This window comes from Cetorhinus maximus, chromosome 36 (genome assembly GCF_964194155.1).
Source record: "Cetorhinus maximus chromosome 36, sCetMax3.hap1.1, whole genome shotgun sequence".
NCBI lineage: Eukaryota > Metazoa > Chordata > Chondrichthyes > Lamniformes > Cetorhinidae > Cetorhinus > Cetorhinus maximus.
The window spans coordinates 3,542,046-3,560,841 of record NC_135914.1 but is presented as its reverse complement, the minus strand read 5'-3'; the positions used below and the strand labels follow the sequence as shown (position 1 = coordinate 3,560,841).

General features: G+C 50.4%; 1 protein-coding gene and 1 long non-coding RNA gene across 2 annotated transcripts in view; both read left to right on the top strand.

The window, feature by feature from the left end:
• Positions 1 to 18,796, top strand: part of LOC144672241 (uncharacterized) — a 253,793-nt gene that overhangs the window by 199,036 nt on the left and 35,961 nt on the right. The window lies entirely within an intron of this gene.
• Positions 9,525 to 18,004, top strand: LOC144672237 (cyclin-dependent kinases regulatory subunit 1-like). The gene is made up of 3 exons (XM_078534077.1): positions 9,525 to 9,653; positions 15,111 to 15,238; positions 17,736 to 18,004. The coding sequence occupies exons 1-3, from the start codon at positions 9,595 to 9,597 to the stop codon at positions 17,792 to 17,794; spliced, it is 246 nt and encodes an 81-aa protein (XP_078390203.1). The 5' UTR covers positions 9,525 to 9,594; the 3' UTR covers positions 17,795 to 18,004.

Sequence of the window (18,796 nt, the reverse complement as noted above, 5' to 3'; positions counted from 1 at the left end):
CCTCGTTTCTCATGCGCTTGCTTGCACAGCAGCGGGGCCATCCCGGCCAGGGACAAGATCTGCTGGCTGAACAAGGGACGTGTATCACAGGGCAGGGGGTCAAGAGCAGGAACTCGGGCCAAGCGCTAGAAAATGGGATTAAGCGTCGTCAGATCTTTGTTGACCGGCGGGGACAGGATGGGCCGAATGGCCTCCTTCTGTGCTGTAAACGTCTGTGATTTCTTTCCCTCTCCCTAGCCTAATGCGCTCCCTCCCAGCCCCCTTTTTTTTTAATCAAACTCACAGTTACCACCCCAGCGCCAACCAAGGATAAGTACCAAAGGCAGAAAACTCTTCAATACCCACATTTGAATCACTAACCTGAAAGAATTCATTTTAACAAAAATATGTATTTATGTTTACACACATTCGGGAAAAATTAGCCCAAGGACAGGTTACACAGACTGGGTCTGCGTTCCCTCAAGTAATGAAGATGAAGAAGCGATTTAATCAAGGTGTTTAAGATGATTCAAGCATTTCCTTTCATGGGTTGTGGATGTCACTGGCAAATCCAGCATCTGTTGCCAATCCCTAATTGCCCTTGATCTGAGTGGGGCCGTTTCAGAGGGGGCAGTTAAGAGTCAACCACATGGCTGTGGGTACTGGAGTCACATGTAGGGCCAGACTGGGTAAGGATGGCAGCTTTCCTTCCCTAAAGGGGCATGAGTGAACCAGATGGGGTTTTTAATGACAATTGATGATGGTTGTCATGGTCGCCATTACTGTCAATAGCTTTCAATTCCAAATTTGTTGATTGAATTTAAATTCCACCAGTTGCTGTGGTGGGATCTGAGCCCCCTGTCCCCAGCCTGGGGCCTCTGGGTTACTAGTCCAGTGAACACTACCACTACGCCACCATCTCCCCATGTTAGGAGATAGATAGGGTCGATAGAGAGAAACTATTTTCTCTGATGTGGGGACAGAACCTTCAAATGGGAGCCAGGCCCGTTCAGGGGTGCTGTCAGGAAGCACTTCACACACACACACAGGGGAGTGGAAATCTGGAACTCTCACCCCATAAAAAGCTTTCGAGGCTGAGGGGATCAATTAAAAATGTCAAAGCTGAGATAGGTAGATTTGTGTTGGGTAAGAGGGTTAAGGGTCACAGTTGTTACACTAAGCTGATAGTGCTGATAGCTTTTTTTTATCCATTTAGGGGATGTGGGCATCACTGGCTAGGCCCAGCATTTATTGCCCGTCTCTGATTGCCCCCTTGAGAAGGTGGTGGGTGAGCAGTGGTACACCCACCGTGCTGTTAGGGAGGGAGTTCCAGGATTTTGACCCAGCGACAGTGAAGGAACGGCCGATATATTTCCAAGTCAGGATGGTGAGTGGCTCGGAGGGGAACTTCCAGGTGGTGGTGTTCACCATGTGTCTGCTGCCCTTGTCCTTCTAGATGGTAGCAGTCGTGGGTTTGGAAGGTGCTGTCGAAGGAGCCTTGGTGAGTTCCTGCAGTGCATCTTGTCGATGGTACACACACTGCTGCTACTGTGCGTCGGTGGTGAAGAGAGTGAATGTTTGTGGATGGGGTGCCGATCAAGCGGGGCTGCTTTGTCCTGGATGGAGTTGAGCTTCTTGAGTGTTGTGGGAGCTGCACTCATCCAGGCAAGTGGGGAGTATTCCATCACACTCCTGACTTGTGCCTTGCAGATGGTGGACAGGCTTTAGGGAGTCAGGAGGCGAGTTACTCACCGCAGGATTCCCAGCTCTTGTAACCACAGTATTTATATGGCTAGTCCAGTTCAGGTTCAGCTCCCACCGCTGCACCATGTTGTAATATGGTGCCAGCTGTGGTGCCTCAGTGATGAGATCTTGAGACCTGTATATTTAAACGTGAACCCTTAATTGTTAACCTTTAACTATTTACAGATCCAAGGCGTGCTCATGCATGGTTCTGTTGTCTCCATGCAGGCTGGTTGCTGAGTGTTCTCTCTCGGCTGTTCTCTGAGGCTATTACCATGTGACTCTATACATCATACCCTGGCGGTGCTACTCTCCAGGCCCACATTAACCCTTGCTCTGCCGAGTGCCTTTACATTACAATGGCATCCAGGGACATCCAACATCGTACGACGCACGGAACTGAGGTGGGCAGATGGGGCTCAGATACAGGTCAACATTGATCTGACTGAATGGGAGAATGGCCCTCCTCCTCTCCCTATAACCCTGCTCCTTAATCCACTGACCCCTGCACATGGGCCGCCGCACAGACTTCGCTGTGTGTCCCGCTCTCTCGTACAAGTTCTTGTAACTCCTTTGCCCCCTACAATTCAGGAACAAGGCGGGATATCGGAAAGGCTTTGGGACCAGTGCCCGCACACACTGGAGCCAGTCGGTTTTGAAGGGAAGTGACCCAATTATCAGCTGGAATGACGTGATCTGGCTTAAGGCAGGGGGCAGCCTGAATTTCCTGGGCGATTCCCAGTAAACAGTGATTAACAAGGCGTCAGTGACAACCCACACAAAGTCCAACCAGACATCGTCTGCAAGCGGGAGAAGCCAGGTGCCCTCTATTGTCACAATGAAGCGCTACATCAGGGTGAGAATGTACAAAGCTGAAGCATGTTTAAAAACCCTTTCAAACAAGCAGAATGTCCCAGCCTAGGAGCAGGCCATTCAGCCCATCACATCTGTGCGCTCCCCCCCCCAACAGCAACGTGAACTAAATGGCAAAATTCTTAAAGAGGGCGCAGGGACACAGAGGACTGTGGAGTGTCCGTGCACAAGTCTTTGAAGGTGGGGGCACAGGTTGAGAAGGCATACAGTACCCTGGGCTTTAAAATAGAGGCTTAAGAGTGCAAAAGCAAGGAAGTTAGGCCGAACCCTTTACAAACCACTGGTTAGGCCTCAACTGGAGGACCGGGCCCCGCACTTCAGGAAGGAGGTCAAGGCCTTGGAGAGAGGGGGTTGCGGAGGGAGATTTACCCGGAATGGGACCAGGGGCTTTGGTTCACGTGGAGAGACTGGGAGAAGCTGGGATTGTTGTCCTCGGAGCGGAGAAGGTCAAGTGGGAGATTGAATCGAGGCGTTCAGAATCAGGAAGTGGGTTTGGACAGAGTAAATAAGGAGAAACTGTTTCCACTAGGCAGGAGGATCGGTAACCAGAGGGGGACACAGATTGAAGAGAATCGGGGAAAGAAACAGAGGGGGAGATGAGGAGAATTTTATTTTATAAACACAGCGACTTTGTGGTGATCTGGGAGGCGCTGCCTGAAAGGGCGGTGGAAGCCACCCACCCAGTGGGGGCAGTAGCATAGTGGTATTGTCACTGGACTAGTATACCAGAGACCCAGGGTAATGCTCTGGGGACCCAGGTTCAAATCTCACCACAGCAGATGGTGGAATTTGAATTCATTGAAAAAAAAATCTAGAATTAAAGGCCTGACAACAACCATTGCTGTAAAAACCCACCTGGTTCACTAATGTCCCTTTAGGGAAGGAAATCTGCCGTCATTACCCAGGCTGGCCTACATGTGACTCCAGACCCAGAGCCATGTGGTTGACACTTAAATGTCCTCTAAACAAGGGCAATTAGGGATGGGTAATAAATGCTGGCCTAGCCAGTGACTCCCACAAATGAATATTTTTTTTTAAGAAGCAGGTTCAATAGGAACTTTCAAAAGGGGGAATTGGATAAATACTTGAAGGGAAAACTTTTGCAGGGCTGGGGAGTGGGGCGAACAAGGGGATAACTAGTCGATGGGGGAGAATTTGCGATAAGATGCCTACAGACGGAACTTGCACTGGAACGTCCTAAAGCAACTGCAGAAACTCTTTTTGGCTCTTGTGGTCGTGTTTCGTAGCCCGACCACCAGAATTCACACAACTGCGCCGGGAATGGGTTTGCCATTTGACACTTCCGGGTGCTTCACACGGACATGCTGGGCTCAGTCATTTTCCACCTTGCCTGCCTTGTCACACAGGCGGCACTGATGGAGGGGGGAAGAGCTGGGAGGAGCGGGGCTAATTAGACAGCCCTTCCAAAGAGTTGGCACCGTCACAATGGGCTGAATGGCCTCCTTCTATGCTGTATCGTTTTATTCTATGATCCTAGGATTCATCCAGTCCACTCCTACAGTACTGCTCACTCCCTGTACCCTTTAATATGCTTTACAAACATCTATTTAATTCAATCTTGAATAGACTGTTTCAACAGCAGGTTTTGGCAAAGTCTTTTACGCTCTAATGACCCGTTGCTTCAAGATATTATTTCAAACTCTCCTTTAATTTACTTTTAATGATAATACCTTAAATATGTGCCCTCTCATTACAGAACTGTCTCACCAGAAATACGCCTTGCCTCGCTATTCCAGCATAACTTCCTCAACACCCAGCCTCTCAAGACACTCCTTGCAAATCATAGCAGAAATTTGTGGGTATGGTTATGAGGACAGGATTGACAAACTGGGCCTCTTCACTCCCTGTCCGGTCTGCTGATGATGTTATACGTTGCAACGAGGTCACCTCTCATTCTTCCGAACGTCGGCCCATTGGTGTAGTGGTAATGTCACTGGACTGGTGGTCCAGAGCATTACCCTGGGGACATGGGTTCAAATCCCACCATGGCAGCTGGTGAAATATAAATTTGGAATTAAATGGAAATCTCAGTAACGATAACCATAAAATTCTCATGAACGGTCTTAACAATGTCCCTTTCGAGAAGTAAATCTGCCATTCTTATCCGGTCTGGCCTACATGTGGTTGACTCTTAACTGCACCTCTAAGATGGCTGAGCATGCCACACCAGTTCAAAGGGCAATTAGGGATGGGCAACAAATGCTGCCCTCGCCAGCAACACCCACATCCCAAGAAAGAATGTTGAAAAAAATCCTCTCCTCATAAGACAACTCTCTCATCTCAGGAATCAGTCTCGTGAACATTCACTGCATTTGCCTCTCTCAGGCAACTATGACCTTCCTCAGGTAAGGAGAGCAAAACTGCTCAGGTACTCCAGATGTGGTCTCACCAAAGCCCTCTATAATTCCAGAAAGACTTATAAACTTGCAATGGAGAGAAGCGTGCCATTTGCTTTCCTTAATACTTGCTGTACCTGGATCTTAACTTTCTATGATTTCGGCACAAGGATTCCCCAAATCCCTTTGAACACCAACATTGATGGGTCGCTCACCTTTGAAATATATCCTGCCTTTCCTACTGAAGTGGATAATTTCACACTTCTCCAATCATACGACACCTGCCTCAAACTTGCCGACTCACTTAGTCCGTCCATCTACCTGTTTACAAGACCATAAGACAAAGGAGCAGAAATTAGGCCATTCGGCCCATCGAGTCTGCTCCGCCATTCAATCATGGCTGATAAGTTTCTCAATCCCATTCTCCCGCCTTCTCCCCCGTAACCTTTGATCCCCCTTACCAATCAAGAACCTATCTATCTCGGTCTTAAATACACTCAATGACTTGGCCTCAACGCTGTTGAGTCAATAAATATTAAAACCAGTCGTTGAACAAGCCACGTGGGCCTGAGTAACACATTGCTGAAGGACTAACTGCCCTCCGATACATCAGTAACCGCAAAAAACAACCTGCCTTCAGAGACATTCGAGTTTAACGGCCCTGAGACAGGGAGGAGAGAAATGTTCAATTAGCATTAGGAGCAGGAGGAGGCCATTCAGCCCCTCGAGCCTGCTCCGCCATTAAATAACATCGTGGCCGATCCGATTGTGGCCCCAACTCCACTTTCCTGTCCGCAACCCCCCATAACCCTTGACCTTCTGGTCAACGAGAAATCTAACTCAGCCTCGAATATATTCAGTGACCCGGCATCCACTGGTCTCTGGAGAAGAGAATTCCACAGACTGACCACCCTCAGGGAAGAAAATTTCCCCTCATCTCTGTCTTAATCTCATCTCATCTCTAAATAAACCTGTTATTTTGAAACTGCGTCCCCTAATTCTAGCTTCTCCCACAGTGGGGGAAACATTCACTCAGCATCTACCCTGTCAAGCCCCACTCAGGATCTGATATGTTTCAATAAGATCACCTCTCATTCTTTTAAACTCCAGTGGACATAGGTCCACCCTTCTCAACCTTTCCTCATAAGACAAACCCCCTTCATCCCTGGAATCAACCAAGCGAACCTTCTCTGAACTGCTTCCGATGCCAAAACTGTACACAGAGCTTCAGGTGTGGTCCCACCAATAATGCCCTGTACAGCTGGAGCAAGACTTCCCTACTTTTATACTCCACCCCACCCCACCCCCACCACCTTGCAATAAAGTTCTGTCACATCTGATTGCTCTCACGAGAAAGCCAAAACAGGGCACCTGGGTGGGCAAGAGATAACAAACAGAGATAAAAGCAAAAAACTGCGGATGCTGGAAATCCAAAACAAAAACAGAAACAGAAATACCTGGAAATACTCAGCAGGTCTGGCAGCATTGGCGGAGGAGAGCACAGTTGACGTTTCGAGTCCTCACGACCCTTCAACAGAACTAATTAAAATCTAATTAAGAGAATGAACAGCCTCTGTTGTAATGCTCTCCCCTTCAAATGTCTGGCTAACACTGAGCATGCAGGTTCAAAAGAATGGTTAGTCTGGCACGATACATGCAGCAACCCACCGAAGAGTGGAAGGAAATCCTTTCTGAAGTCCTTACGAAAGCATGCAATATCTCCAATCCTTAAAAAGACAGGAAAAAAAGCAAGCAAAAATACAAAACACAATCACTACCCACTTAGATCCAGCCACAGAGCAATAGAGAGAGGTTAAAAAAGTAAGCTACCTGATCTTCACATCAGATGTCAACAAATTCCCTTGGATCCTTTGCCAACTTCCAAAGCAGCCTGTCTTACAGTGGAAGAATTATAGAAAACGTTTCTGCTGCTGCTTGGCTGGAGGAACGGAGAACACTAATAGGGGGATAGAAATCAGACCTTCATTCAGCTGCAAGTACAAATACAGTTGCAGATCCCAAATCCCAGAAGGAAAAAAAAACAGTAAAAACTGGGAAATAAGACTGCTGGTCCAAACTGGTCTTGTATGCCTTAAAATGGAACACCAGTAAAAACTGGGAAATAAGAGTACTGGTCCAAACTGTATTTTCCTTCTTGGCTGAAGCTCCCAATGCTAATTCAACAACCCTTAATCTTTACAGGAGACAGAGCTACTGGGTGGGCCCAGGGGAGAGGAGGAAAAAATAGCTTAAGACATTAAAAGTAAAATGCACCAAGATGGGATAATAATTATTCACATAAAAATTAACTCGGTGTAAATATAACTTATTTTTAAAAAAATTGTCCACACACCATCTCTTTAACTGAAATTACAGTCCCTGTCTGGGTCAAAGGCTAATTAAACACAGGATTTTCAATTGGAATAAAGTCCTGAACTCTCAGCAAAAGTATTGAAAAATGTTTTGGACAAAATCTCTTCAGCTATGAAGAGAGACTGGGTAGGCTAGGGTTGTTTTCCTTAGAGCAGAGAAGGCTGAGGGGTGGGGATGGGGGGGAACCTGATAGATGTATACAAAATTATGAGGGGCATAGATAGGGTAGATAGGAAGAAACTTTTCCCCTCAGCGGCGGTGTCAATAACCAGGGTGCATAGATTTAATGTAAGGGGCAGGAGGCTTAGTGGGGATTTTTTCACCCAGAAAGTGGTTGGAATCTGGAACACACTACCTGAGAGGGGGTGGTAGAGGCAGGAAACCCCACAACATTTACAGAATCACAGAGTGCAGAAGAGGCCCTTCAGCCCATTGAGTCTGCACCGACACGCGAGAAGCACCTGACCTACCTACCTAATCCCATTTACCAGCACTTGGCCTTGAACGTTATGACGTGCCAAGTGCTCAGCCAGGTACTTTTTAAGAATACTTTAAGAAGTATTTAGATGAGCACTTGAAACGCCATAGCACACAGAGCTACGGGACAGGTGTTGGATAATGGGATTAGAATGGATAGGGGCTTGAAGGCCGGCACGGACACGATGGGCCGAAGGAAGTATCGAATAAAAGTTTTGGAGAAGTATCGAATAAAAGTTTTGGAGAAGTATCGAATAAAAGTTTTGGAGAAGTATCGAATAAAAGTTTAGAAAAAAGTTATGAAAGAGATTGGGGGGTCTCCAAGAGCCAAAAAATTCACCTTTTGACCCCTATTTCAAAAACTATACTTCATTCATAAAACTTGAAAAATACATTACAAAAAAACTTGGAATTGAATATTATGGAAAGTGAAATAAAATTAAACTCTTCTCCCTGAGGAATATTCCACTCTGAGGTACCTCAATGCAATTGGAGGGCCAAACTCCCTCTGACCAATCGCAGGAGAGGGTTGGAAGCCAACTGGCCAATGATGGGGCCTTTTAAAAAGAATGTGACCAATAGGAGTGTCCCTTCCTCAGCTGATCCGATTTAACGCAAGGCGGGTTCCAGGGCGGCATTTCGAATGGACCAATGGGAAACGCGCGCCAAGGTCAGATGAGGGGCGATCCGATGGGCGGGGAAGGGGGGGGTGGAAGGAGTGAGGCCGAAGGACATTGAGTGACAAGGCGCGGGCCAATGAGAGACTGAGGGGGCGGGTCGGCTCAGGGCCCGTGGGCCAATCGGAGCGCGGACAGGCGCCGGGTTCACGGTCGACGCGCGTGGTGCGGGTCAGCTGACAGAGCCGGGCCAATGGGGGAGGCGTGGCGGTTGGACGGTTGAGTGACAAGGCGCCGAGCAATGGGATGGAGCGACGGCCGGGAGCGCGAGCCAATGGGGGCGGCGGGAGCTCGGGGGCGGGACAATGGGGTGCGCGAGCTGTTGGCCGCGAGGCAAATTGACAGAAATCGGGCGAATAGGAGCGGGCTGTGTTTGGATCGCAGGGGGAGAATGACCAATAGGAGACTGGAGGGGCGGGAATTAGGGGCCGGCAGTTTAACTGACAGATCGAGCACCAATGGGTGGGGGGGGGTACGGGTCAGCTAAAGGAGCGGCGGCCAATAGGGAGGGGAGGGGTTGGGTCAGATGACGGGCCAATGCGCGGTCAACGGCCCGCTAACTGACAGCTGGTGGACCAATGAAAGCGCGGATTTGCCGCGGACGGACCTATGGGAGAGGAGGGGCGGAAGTAAGGCGTGGGCTGGGCTTGCAGTTTGACGGAAGGACCGGCAACCAATGGGAGCGGGAAGGGGGCGTGCCAAAGGTTGCGGGTAGGGGCGGGCCAATGGGAGCGAGGAGGAGGCGGGCCATGGGAGCGGGGAAGGGGCGGGCCAATGGGAGCGGTGTGCGGGCGGGCCAATGGGAGCGGGGAGGGGGCGGGCCAATGGGAGCGGGGAGGGGGCGGGCCAATGGGAGCGGGGAGGGGGCGGATCCGCGATGAGGCGAGGGCGGAGCAACGGCCATTGGAGGGGGGGTGGGGTGTGTAGGTTGACGGACAGACGCTCGACCAATAGAAGCGGCGAAGCGACGAACACTGCGCGGGGGCGGGGAGCAACAGCCAATGGTGTGATTGACGGACAGACCGCCGGCCAATGGGAGCGGGGGGAGCGGCGGCCAATGGGGAGGTTGCGCGCGCGGGTTTGGAGGCGCTGCGAACAGGCTCGGCGGTTGGAAAATGGATCGAAACGAGATTTATTATTCCGATCGGTATAACGACGGCGATTTCGAGTACCGGTGAGCGGGGGAGGCCCCGGGGAGGGAAAACGTGATGTACTGTCCGTTAATTCGTCCTTCTGTGGCGAAATCGTGTTTTTTATATCTACAATCGCCGATTTTTCTACCTCTTTTCCCGCCGGACTTTTTTTGTAACTTTGCATTTTAATCCTTCCCCAGGATTCATTGGGACTTTTCTTGCTGCTAAAAGCTGAAAACTTTTCTTTTGTTTGTTCAGCCTCTCGTGGCCCACTTCCGGCCGAGAGCCTGTTTGGAACCGGAACTTCCGGTCCAGAGCCGGATGTTGCCCGTGGGTAACCGGAAGCTGTCTCTTGTCTGGTGCAGCAAAGCCGCTCCAGCCGCCGGCCTGGATAGGGCTTATTCCCGAGCGCGCTGGCTGATGGGAATTGCAGTCCCGGAAGTGGCCCCATCAGCCTCTTCCGGTCTACCCCACCAATCACATCATGGCTGGCCTGCAGGGTTTTTTTGGGCTGATTTTTGTTGTTAGAGTGTTGTAGGTGAGTCAATTCTCTAATTCCACCCCCACTCCCACTTAAATCCCCCACTGGAAGGAGGTCATTCGGCCCATTATGTCTTGCTGGCTCTTTGAAGGAGTAATTCACCTTGTGCCACTTCCCCCTTCCCCCTAGCCCTGCACGTTTTTCCTTTTCAGGTAATGATCCTGGGAATGAACCTTGGGAAATCTGGGAAAGGAGAATGCTTTCGAAATGCTGAATGTTGGTGTTTACAGGTGTACTTGTAGATGAACCACAAAGTTAGCAAGCAAGCAAGCAGCTAGGAAGAGAAATGACTTGTGGATCTGTAATATTGGGGGGGGATGGGGGAGCAGTGATGGAGGGCATGACGAAGAAGTCTCGCTACAATGGTTCCTGGCAGGAGGTGTTATCCTTCAAGCAGAGATCGAGTAGACTTGGCTTATACTCTCTGGAGTTTAGAAGAATGAGAGATGATCTCATTGAAACATAAGGTTCTTGAGGGGTTTGACAGGGTCATAAAGTTATACAGCACAGAAACAGGCCCTTTGGCCCATCATGTCTGTGCTGGCCATCAAGCACCTACCTGTTCTAACCCCATTTTCCACCTCTTGGCCCGTAGCCCTGTGTGCTATGGCGTTTCAAGTGCTTGTCTAAATACTTCTTAAATGTTGTGAGGGTCCCTGTACTGAGCGGCTGTTCCCTGCGCCCCCAACCCCCACCCCGGTTGGAGAACCTAGAACACAGTGGGGTCACAGTTTCAGGATAAGGGTTTGGCCATTTTGGACCGAGATGAGGACATGTTTCTTCACTCAGAAGGTTGTGAATCTTGGGAATTCTCTACCCCAAACCTTCACCCCTGGAACCATTCTTGTGAATCTTTTCTGCACCCTCTCTAAAGCTTTGGCATCCTTAAGAGTGGTGCCCAGAATTGGATACAATTCTGAGGCCAAATCAGATTCCTCGGGAAATGCGGTTTATACAAAAAAAGAAAGAGAACGGTCGCCTTTTCTGCTCTAAAACTGGACTTGATGACGTGTGGCAGCTCGCTGCTACCCTTCCTCGCCCATCTCCAGCTTCACAGGAGCTTGACTGACGCGCTGTAAATCATTTGGATGAACTGCGAGATGTTCTTTCATCGGGTGCTAACAGTCTAAAGAAACAACCTGCACGACAAAGGCTCTGAAATGACCTTCCATACTTCAGGTGTCATTTGTGTCATTAGAAAGCAGCCGCCATAGATTGATAATTTGATTATTAAGTCATTATTAATTAGGTTATTAATAATTCATTTATTAATAGTATAGAACTTGAGTGTTGCTGAAAAAAGAGACGTCGAAGCTTTTCATCTTGCACTCATCAGGACACTTGCAAGAATACCAATATAAGGGAAAAACAATTTATATTGTATGTGAAGAGAGTACCGATTGGTTGGCAAGTGGCGTTGCCATGGAGAAATGTGGTGACTGAGATTTAACTGCCAGATATTGGCAATCTAAATTTAAACCAGGCAGCTTGACCCTGATAAGCAAGGTATTGCCCTGAGGAATGAGTCAGCGAATGGCTGTCACATTTTGTTTAGCTGAATCAGGTGCAATGTGTGTACATGTTCTTTCTGTCTGCAAAGAACAGAGACTTTTGTATTAATATATGTAGCTTCCAGAGCACACAAATGTGCCACATTGCGAGCCCAACTGACAATCTTAAATTGGTTGTCAGCCTGTCATATGCCCCACTCTACCATCATGACCAAGCCAGGGAATCAACCCTGGTTCAATGAAGAGTGCAGGCGGGCATGCCAGGAGCAGCACCAGGCATTCCTAAAAATGAGGTGTCAACCTGGTGAAGCTATAACATGGGACTACCTGCGTGCCAAGCAGTATAAGCAGCAAGTGATAGACAGAGCTAAGCAATTCCACAACCAACGGATCAGATCTAAGCTCTGCAGTCCTGCCACATCCAGTTGTGAATGGAGGTGGACAATTAAACAACTCACTAGAGGAGGAGGCTCCACAAATATTCCCATCCTCAATGATGGAAGAGCCCAGCATATCAGTGCAAAAGAAAAGGCTGAAAGCATTTGCTACAATCTTCAGCCAGAAGTGCCGAGTGGATGATCCATCTCAGCCTCCTCCGGAGGTCCCTAGTATCACAGATGCCAGTCTTCAGCCAATTCGATTCACTCCACGTGATATCAAGAAACGGCTGAAGGCACTGGATACTGCAAAGGCTATGGGCCATGACAATATTCCAGCAATAGTACTGAAGACTTGCGCTCCAGAACTTGCCGTGACCCTAGCCAAGCTGTTCCAGTACAGTTGCAACACTGGCATCTACCTGGCTATGTAGAAAATTGCCCAGGTATGTCCTGTACACGAAAAGCAGGACAAATCCAACCTGGACAATTACCGCCCCATCAGTCTAATCTCCATCATCAGTAAAGAAATGGAAGGGGTCATCAACAGTGCTATCAAGCGGCACTTACACAGCAATAACCTGCTCACTGACGACCAGGTTGGGTTCTGCCAGGGCCACTCAGCTCCTGACCTCATTACAGCCTTGATTCAAACATGGACAAAAGAGCTAAACTCCCGAGGTGAGGTGAGAGTGACTGCCCTTGACATCAAGGCAGCATTTGACCGAGTGTGGCATCAAGGAGCCCTGGCAAAACAGGAGTCAATGGGAATTGGGGGAAAACTCTCCGCTGGTTGGAGTCATACCAAGCACAAAGGAAGATGGTTGTGGCTGTTGGAGATCAGTCATCTCAGCTCCAGGACATCACTGCAGGAGTTCCTCAGGATAGTGTCCTCAGCCCAACCTTCTTCAGCTGCTTCATCAATGACCCTCTTTCCATCATAAGGTCAGCAGTCCATGTCCAAATGCAGCAAGACCTGGATTAGGCGGCAAGTAACATTCGTGCCACACAAGTGTCAGGCAATGATCATCTCCAACAAGAAAGAACCTAATCATCGCCCCTTGATATTCAATGGCATTACCATCACTGAATCCCCAATTATCAACAACCTGGGGGTTACGATTGACCAGAAAGTGAACTGGACTAGCCAAATAAGTACTGTGGCTACAAGAGCAGGTCCGAGGCTGGGAATCCTGCGGAGAGTAACTCACCTCCTGACTCCCCAAAGCCTGTCCACCATCTACAAGGCACCAGTCAGGAGTGTGATGGAATACTCTCCACTTGCCTGGGTGAATGCAGCTCCAACAACACTCAAGAAGCTCGACACCATCCAGGACAAAGCAGCCCCGCTTGATTGGCACCCTATCCACAAACATTTACTCCCTCCACCACCGACGCACAGTAGCAGCAGTGTGTGTACCATCTACAAGATGCACTGCAGCTACTCACCAAGGCTCCTTAGACAGCATCTTCCAAACCCGCAACCTCTACCATCTAGAAGGACAAGGGCAGCAGATATATGGGAACACCACCACCTGCAAGTTCCCCTCCAAGTCACTCACCATCCTGACTTGGAAATATATCGGCCGTTCCTTCACTGTCGCTGGGTCAAAATCCTGGAATGCCCTCCCTAACAGCACGGTGGGTGTACCTACACCACACGGACTGTAGTGGTTTAAAAAGGCAGCTCAGCACCACCTTCTCAAGGGGCAATTAGGGACGGGCAATAAATGCTGGCCCAGCCAGCGACGCCCACATCCGGTTAAATGAATTAAAAATAAGGTAATTCCTAGCACATTGAGGATTGTTTAGCGAATGTTGTGCAATTGCAGAATCGCATCTAATGTTGGACACTGTTTCAAGCTTTGCCAGCACAATGAGCTGGTGAGAGGGTACGGTCTGTACCTTGCTTGCTGCAAACAGCGATTGGGTTCAAGTTCTACACCAGAGCTCGAGCACAGAAGTCAAGGTTGCTGCTCCGGTGCCACACCGTTGGAGGTGCTGCACTGTTGGAGGTGCCGTGTTTCGGATGAGATGCTGAAGTCTGCGTGCTCATGTGGACGTAGATGAGCCCATGGCACCAGCTTTAAGAAGAGCGGGGGAGTTTCCCCCAGTGTCCTGGGGCCAATATTTATTATCCCTCAACCAACAGCACTAAGAAACCAGGTTATCTGGATATTACCTCGGTGCTCTTTGTGGGATCTTGCTGTGCGCAAATTGGCCACTGCGTGTTTCTTTTATTATTCATCTACGGGACGTAGGCGCCGCTGGGCTGAGCCGTCATTTATTGCCCGTGCCTAATTGCCCCTTGAGAAGGTGGTGGGTAAGCCGCCTTCTTGAGCCGCTGCAGTCCCCGTGGTGTAGGTACACCCCCAGCGCTGTTAGGGAGGGAGTTCCAGGATTTTGACCCAGTGACAGTGAAGGAACGGCCGGTATATTTCCAAGTCGGGATGGTGGGTGGCTCAGAGGGGAACTTGCAGGTGGCGGTGTTCCCCATGTGTCTGCCGCCCTCGTCCTGCTAGATGGTAGCAGACACGGGTTTGGAAGGTGCTGTCGAAGGAGCCTTGGTGAATTCCCACTTCACAAGCGCATCGTGGACTGTCAAGCACTTTGAGATGTCCGGTGGCTGTGAAAGATGCTATGTCAATGCAAGTCTTTCTTGCAATTCTGATGTCCAGAGCAGACCGAGAGAGAGGAGAGACACTTGCATTTGCCCAGCCTATGCAGTCCTTTTGAAATGTTGTGGTGGGGTCCATACATGCCATGGGATCTTACTGGGTACTTTTTAAGCAGTTTTTGCCGTGCTTTAATATTCGTTTTGCAACAGGAGTTTCTATATGTGTGAGATCTGGTGCAAAGTCATAGTCTGGGTGGTGGGGCAGACGGGGGGGCGGGGAAGTCTGAGGAGGTCACTGCACCGAAGAGTTAAAATCTCAAACTGTGTCCTGGCTTCGCATGTTGCCGGGAAGTTTCACACCGGAACGGTTCTGTTCTCACCCGATTGGCTGATCGCGCTCTGGAGATTGACTCCTGACTCACAGATACCTTCCTTCCTTTCACTTTCCCCAGTCACGTCATGCTACCCAAGAAGATAGCAAAGCTGGTCCCCAAGACTCACCTCATGTCCGAGACCGAGTGGAGGAACCTGGGAGTTCAGCAGAGCCCGGGCTGGATTCACTACATGATCCACGAGCCAGGTAACGCCACCAAAGGGAGCGCCTGCTGGCGTTGGTCATTAAAATACGAGTGAAGCGAGATTTCCACCACCTCCCGAACCCTACCCTAAGCCCGTTTGCAATCACACCTCTTGGCCCTATTAGCACGCATTGGAACCTGAGTTTTGCTGAGAAAAGCGACATGTCGAATCTTTTTGCCTTGCACTCATCAGGACACTTTGCAAGAATACCGATATAAGGGGAAAACAACAATTTATACTGCATGTGAGGAGAGTGCTGATTGATTGGCAAGTGGACTCTTGATTGGTAGAGGCGTTGCCAGGGAGAATGCACCAGTGCAGGCGGCTGACAGTTAACTGCCAAGCATTGTTTGAAATTAAAACCCTGATTGGACAAGGCATTTTGCTGAGGAATGAGTCAGCGAATGGCTGTCACTTTTATTTTGTTCAGCTGAAACAGGTGCAATGCGTGTACATGTTCCTTCTCTCTGCAAAGACCAGGGCCCTGTGTATTAATATATGTAGCTTCCAGTACCTGCAAATGCCAAACACTTCCCCTGAAACTGGTACTCTTGCGAGTGTCCTGATGAGTGCAAGACGGAAAGCTTCAACATCTCACTTTTTTCAGCAATGCTCGATGTTCTGTACTACCAAAGTGTCTTGCAAAGTTTTGGATTTTACAAGTTAGCATCTGACTGGTGACTACACTGGTAAATGCAAGACTCCGTCTGCAAGAAGCTCTGCCTGTACAGCCTCGGAGGACTTCCCACTCAATCCCCAGTCCTTGCTACGCTGTGCTCCGGTTGGAGTCAGCAATCCTACGCCAGGGTAGGGCTGAGGGACATTTCAGCCAGGGCTCCCACCCCTGGGTGTGACCGGGTCACTCCGGCTGTTCTTGTCGTGTGACGGGGGTGGATTTGGCCTGGCTGTGAAGCCCTCCGTGGTCAAATAGCCTGTGGACACTCACTGTCTTGGCTTGTCACACGGCTGATGGTACTGGAGTTGGGCGCTGCTGAGGAGCCGTACCCTGGCAAGGGCAGTGAGACGAGGGAAGTTTGCCTATCAGATTATGCACTGTTGAGAATGTGATAGGTTGCTGCGATAGGGCTGGGGTGTGGCTCATGTGGAGCTTTTCTGTCACATTAACTGTGTGTGCTCTTTGTGAGTTCATCAACCTAAACTCATTCAAAATTCTCCTTTATCTTGATTCGAACCGAGTCCCATTCACTCTTTGCTCACTGACTTACACCGGCAACACTTCCATTTTAAAATTTTCATCCTTGTTTTCAATTCCCTCCTTGCCAACAGCCAATCTCTGTAACTTCCTCCAAGCCCTACACCCCTCCCTATCTCTGTAACCTCCTCCAACCCCTACACCCCTCCCTATCTCTGTAACCTCCTCCAGCCCCTACACCCCTCCCTATCTCTGTAACCTCCTCCAGCCCCTACACCCTCCCTATCTCTGTAACCTCCTGCAGCCCCTACACCCCTCCCTATCTCTGTAACCTCCTCCAGCCCCTACACCCCCTCCCTATCTCTGTAACCTCCTCCAGCCCCGACACCCCTCCCTATCTCTGTAAACTCCTTCAGCCCCTACATCCCTCCCTATCTCTGTAACCTCCTCCTGCCCCGACACCCCTCCCTATCTCTGTAACCTCCTCCAGCCCCTACACCCCTCCCTATCTCTGTAACCTCCTCCAGCCCCTACACCCCTCCCTATCTCTGTAACCTCCTGCAGCCCCTACACCCCTCCCTATCTCTGTAACCTCCTCCAGCCCCGACACCCCCTCCCTATCTCTGTAACCTCCTGCACCCCTCCCTATCTCTGTAACCTCCTCCAGCCCTGACACCCTCCCTATCTCTGTAACCTCCTCCTGCCCCGACACCCCTCCCTATCTCTGTAACCTTCTCCAGCCCTGACACCCCTCCCTATCTTTGTAACCTCCTACACCCCTCCCTATCTCTGTAACCTCCTCCAGCCCCGACACCCCTCCCTATCTCTGTAACCTCCTCCAGCCCCTACACCCCTCCCTATCTCTGTAACCTCCTCCAGCCCCTAGACCCCTCCCTATCTCTGTAACCTCCTCCAGCCCCTACACCCCTCCCTATCTCTGTAACCTCCTCCAGCCCCTACACCCCTCCCTATCTCTGTAACCTCCTCCAGCCCCTACACCCCTCCCTATCTCTGTAACCTCCTCCAGCTCCGACAACCTTCCGAGATCTCTGCGCTCCTCCAATCCTGGTCTCTTGAGCATCCCCCGATTCCCATCGCTCCACCATTCGCGGCCCTGCCTTCAGCTGCCTGAGGCCCTAAGCTCTGGAATTCCCTCCTTAAACCTCTCCATCTCTCTCTCTAACCCTTTAAGACGCTCCTTAAAAGTGACCTCTTTGACCGAGCTTTTGGCCGTCTGTCCCTAACATCTCCCATTTTGTTCGATAATGTTCCTCTGAAGCACCTACATGACGGGCGCTATTGAAATGCAAGTTGTTTTTGTGAGCTGCCTTGTTTTCTTCCTCAGAGCCTCACATCTTGCTGTTCAGGAGGCCCCTTCCAAAGAAAGAACTCGAAGCAATCTGACCACCTGGACCTGGACGCCAAGGGCCCCCTCCAACATGAAGCCCCTTGTCTCAGCTCCAACTAGCCAGATCTCTTTGAGGACCGGAACCCTGGGAGCCAGGATTATAGCGACCGCCTTCTCTCTCAAACCACTCTCTTTTCTCGTTTTCATTGTACCGTTGTGGAAAGACTAAGCCCGCACCTTCGACGCTACAAATCCAGCTCCTTTCCCCCACCTCCCAGTAGAACCACAGAACAGACCGACCCGTGTGAAAGGCCCTTTCGAATGACCGCTCGCTCCAGAATGCCTGCCTCCTTCCTGGGGCCCAGCAGACAGCTTCCTTTTCTGGTGTTACAGACGTTTGGCGGGCAGGGTTCCCCCAGGGGGTGGGCAGCATGGTCACTCCGGGACCCCAGCTATCAGTTATCCTACACCTGCCCCCCCCCCCACCACCCCCTTACCCCATTCCCGTGTGCACCGGCCAGCTCCAGCCTGGGTGACACCCACCCTCATAGACGAGTGTGGTGGTGGTGGGCATGCGACCACCAACCTGTGCTGCAAGCCCAACCATCTCCTGACAAGGCCGGACTGAAGTGTCTCAAGCGGCACCCAGGCAGAGTACCCCCCACCCTCCAAATTTGGACAGTGCCCACAAGGGAGTATTCCCAACCCAACCACACCCCACACCCCCCCCAAACCTGGGCGTAGGCAGCCGGATTTCGGGTGCCCCCATCGTGGCAATGCCAGGATCTCGGTGACCAGGCGGATCTGCCCCTTGTCTTTGTCTTGGCCTTCAGCTGCCCTCTGTCCATGAGACACGGGAACAGAAATTGGGCCATTCGGCCCATCGAGTCTGCTCCGCCATTCAATCAATCATGGCTGATAAGTTTCTCAACCCCGGACAGGGCGAGGCCACCAACAGGGCCCAATCTCAGAACGGGTGATGCAGTGACTGGATAGAGACCCCCTTCTGTCCCAGTGCTGCTGCTGCTGAGGGGAAACCTGCTGCGATTAAGGTTTTA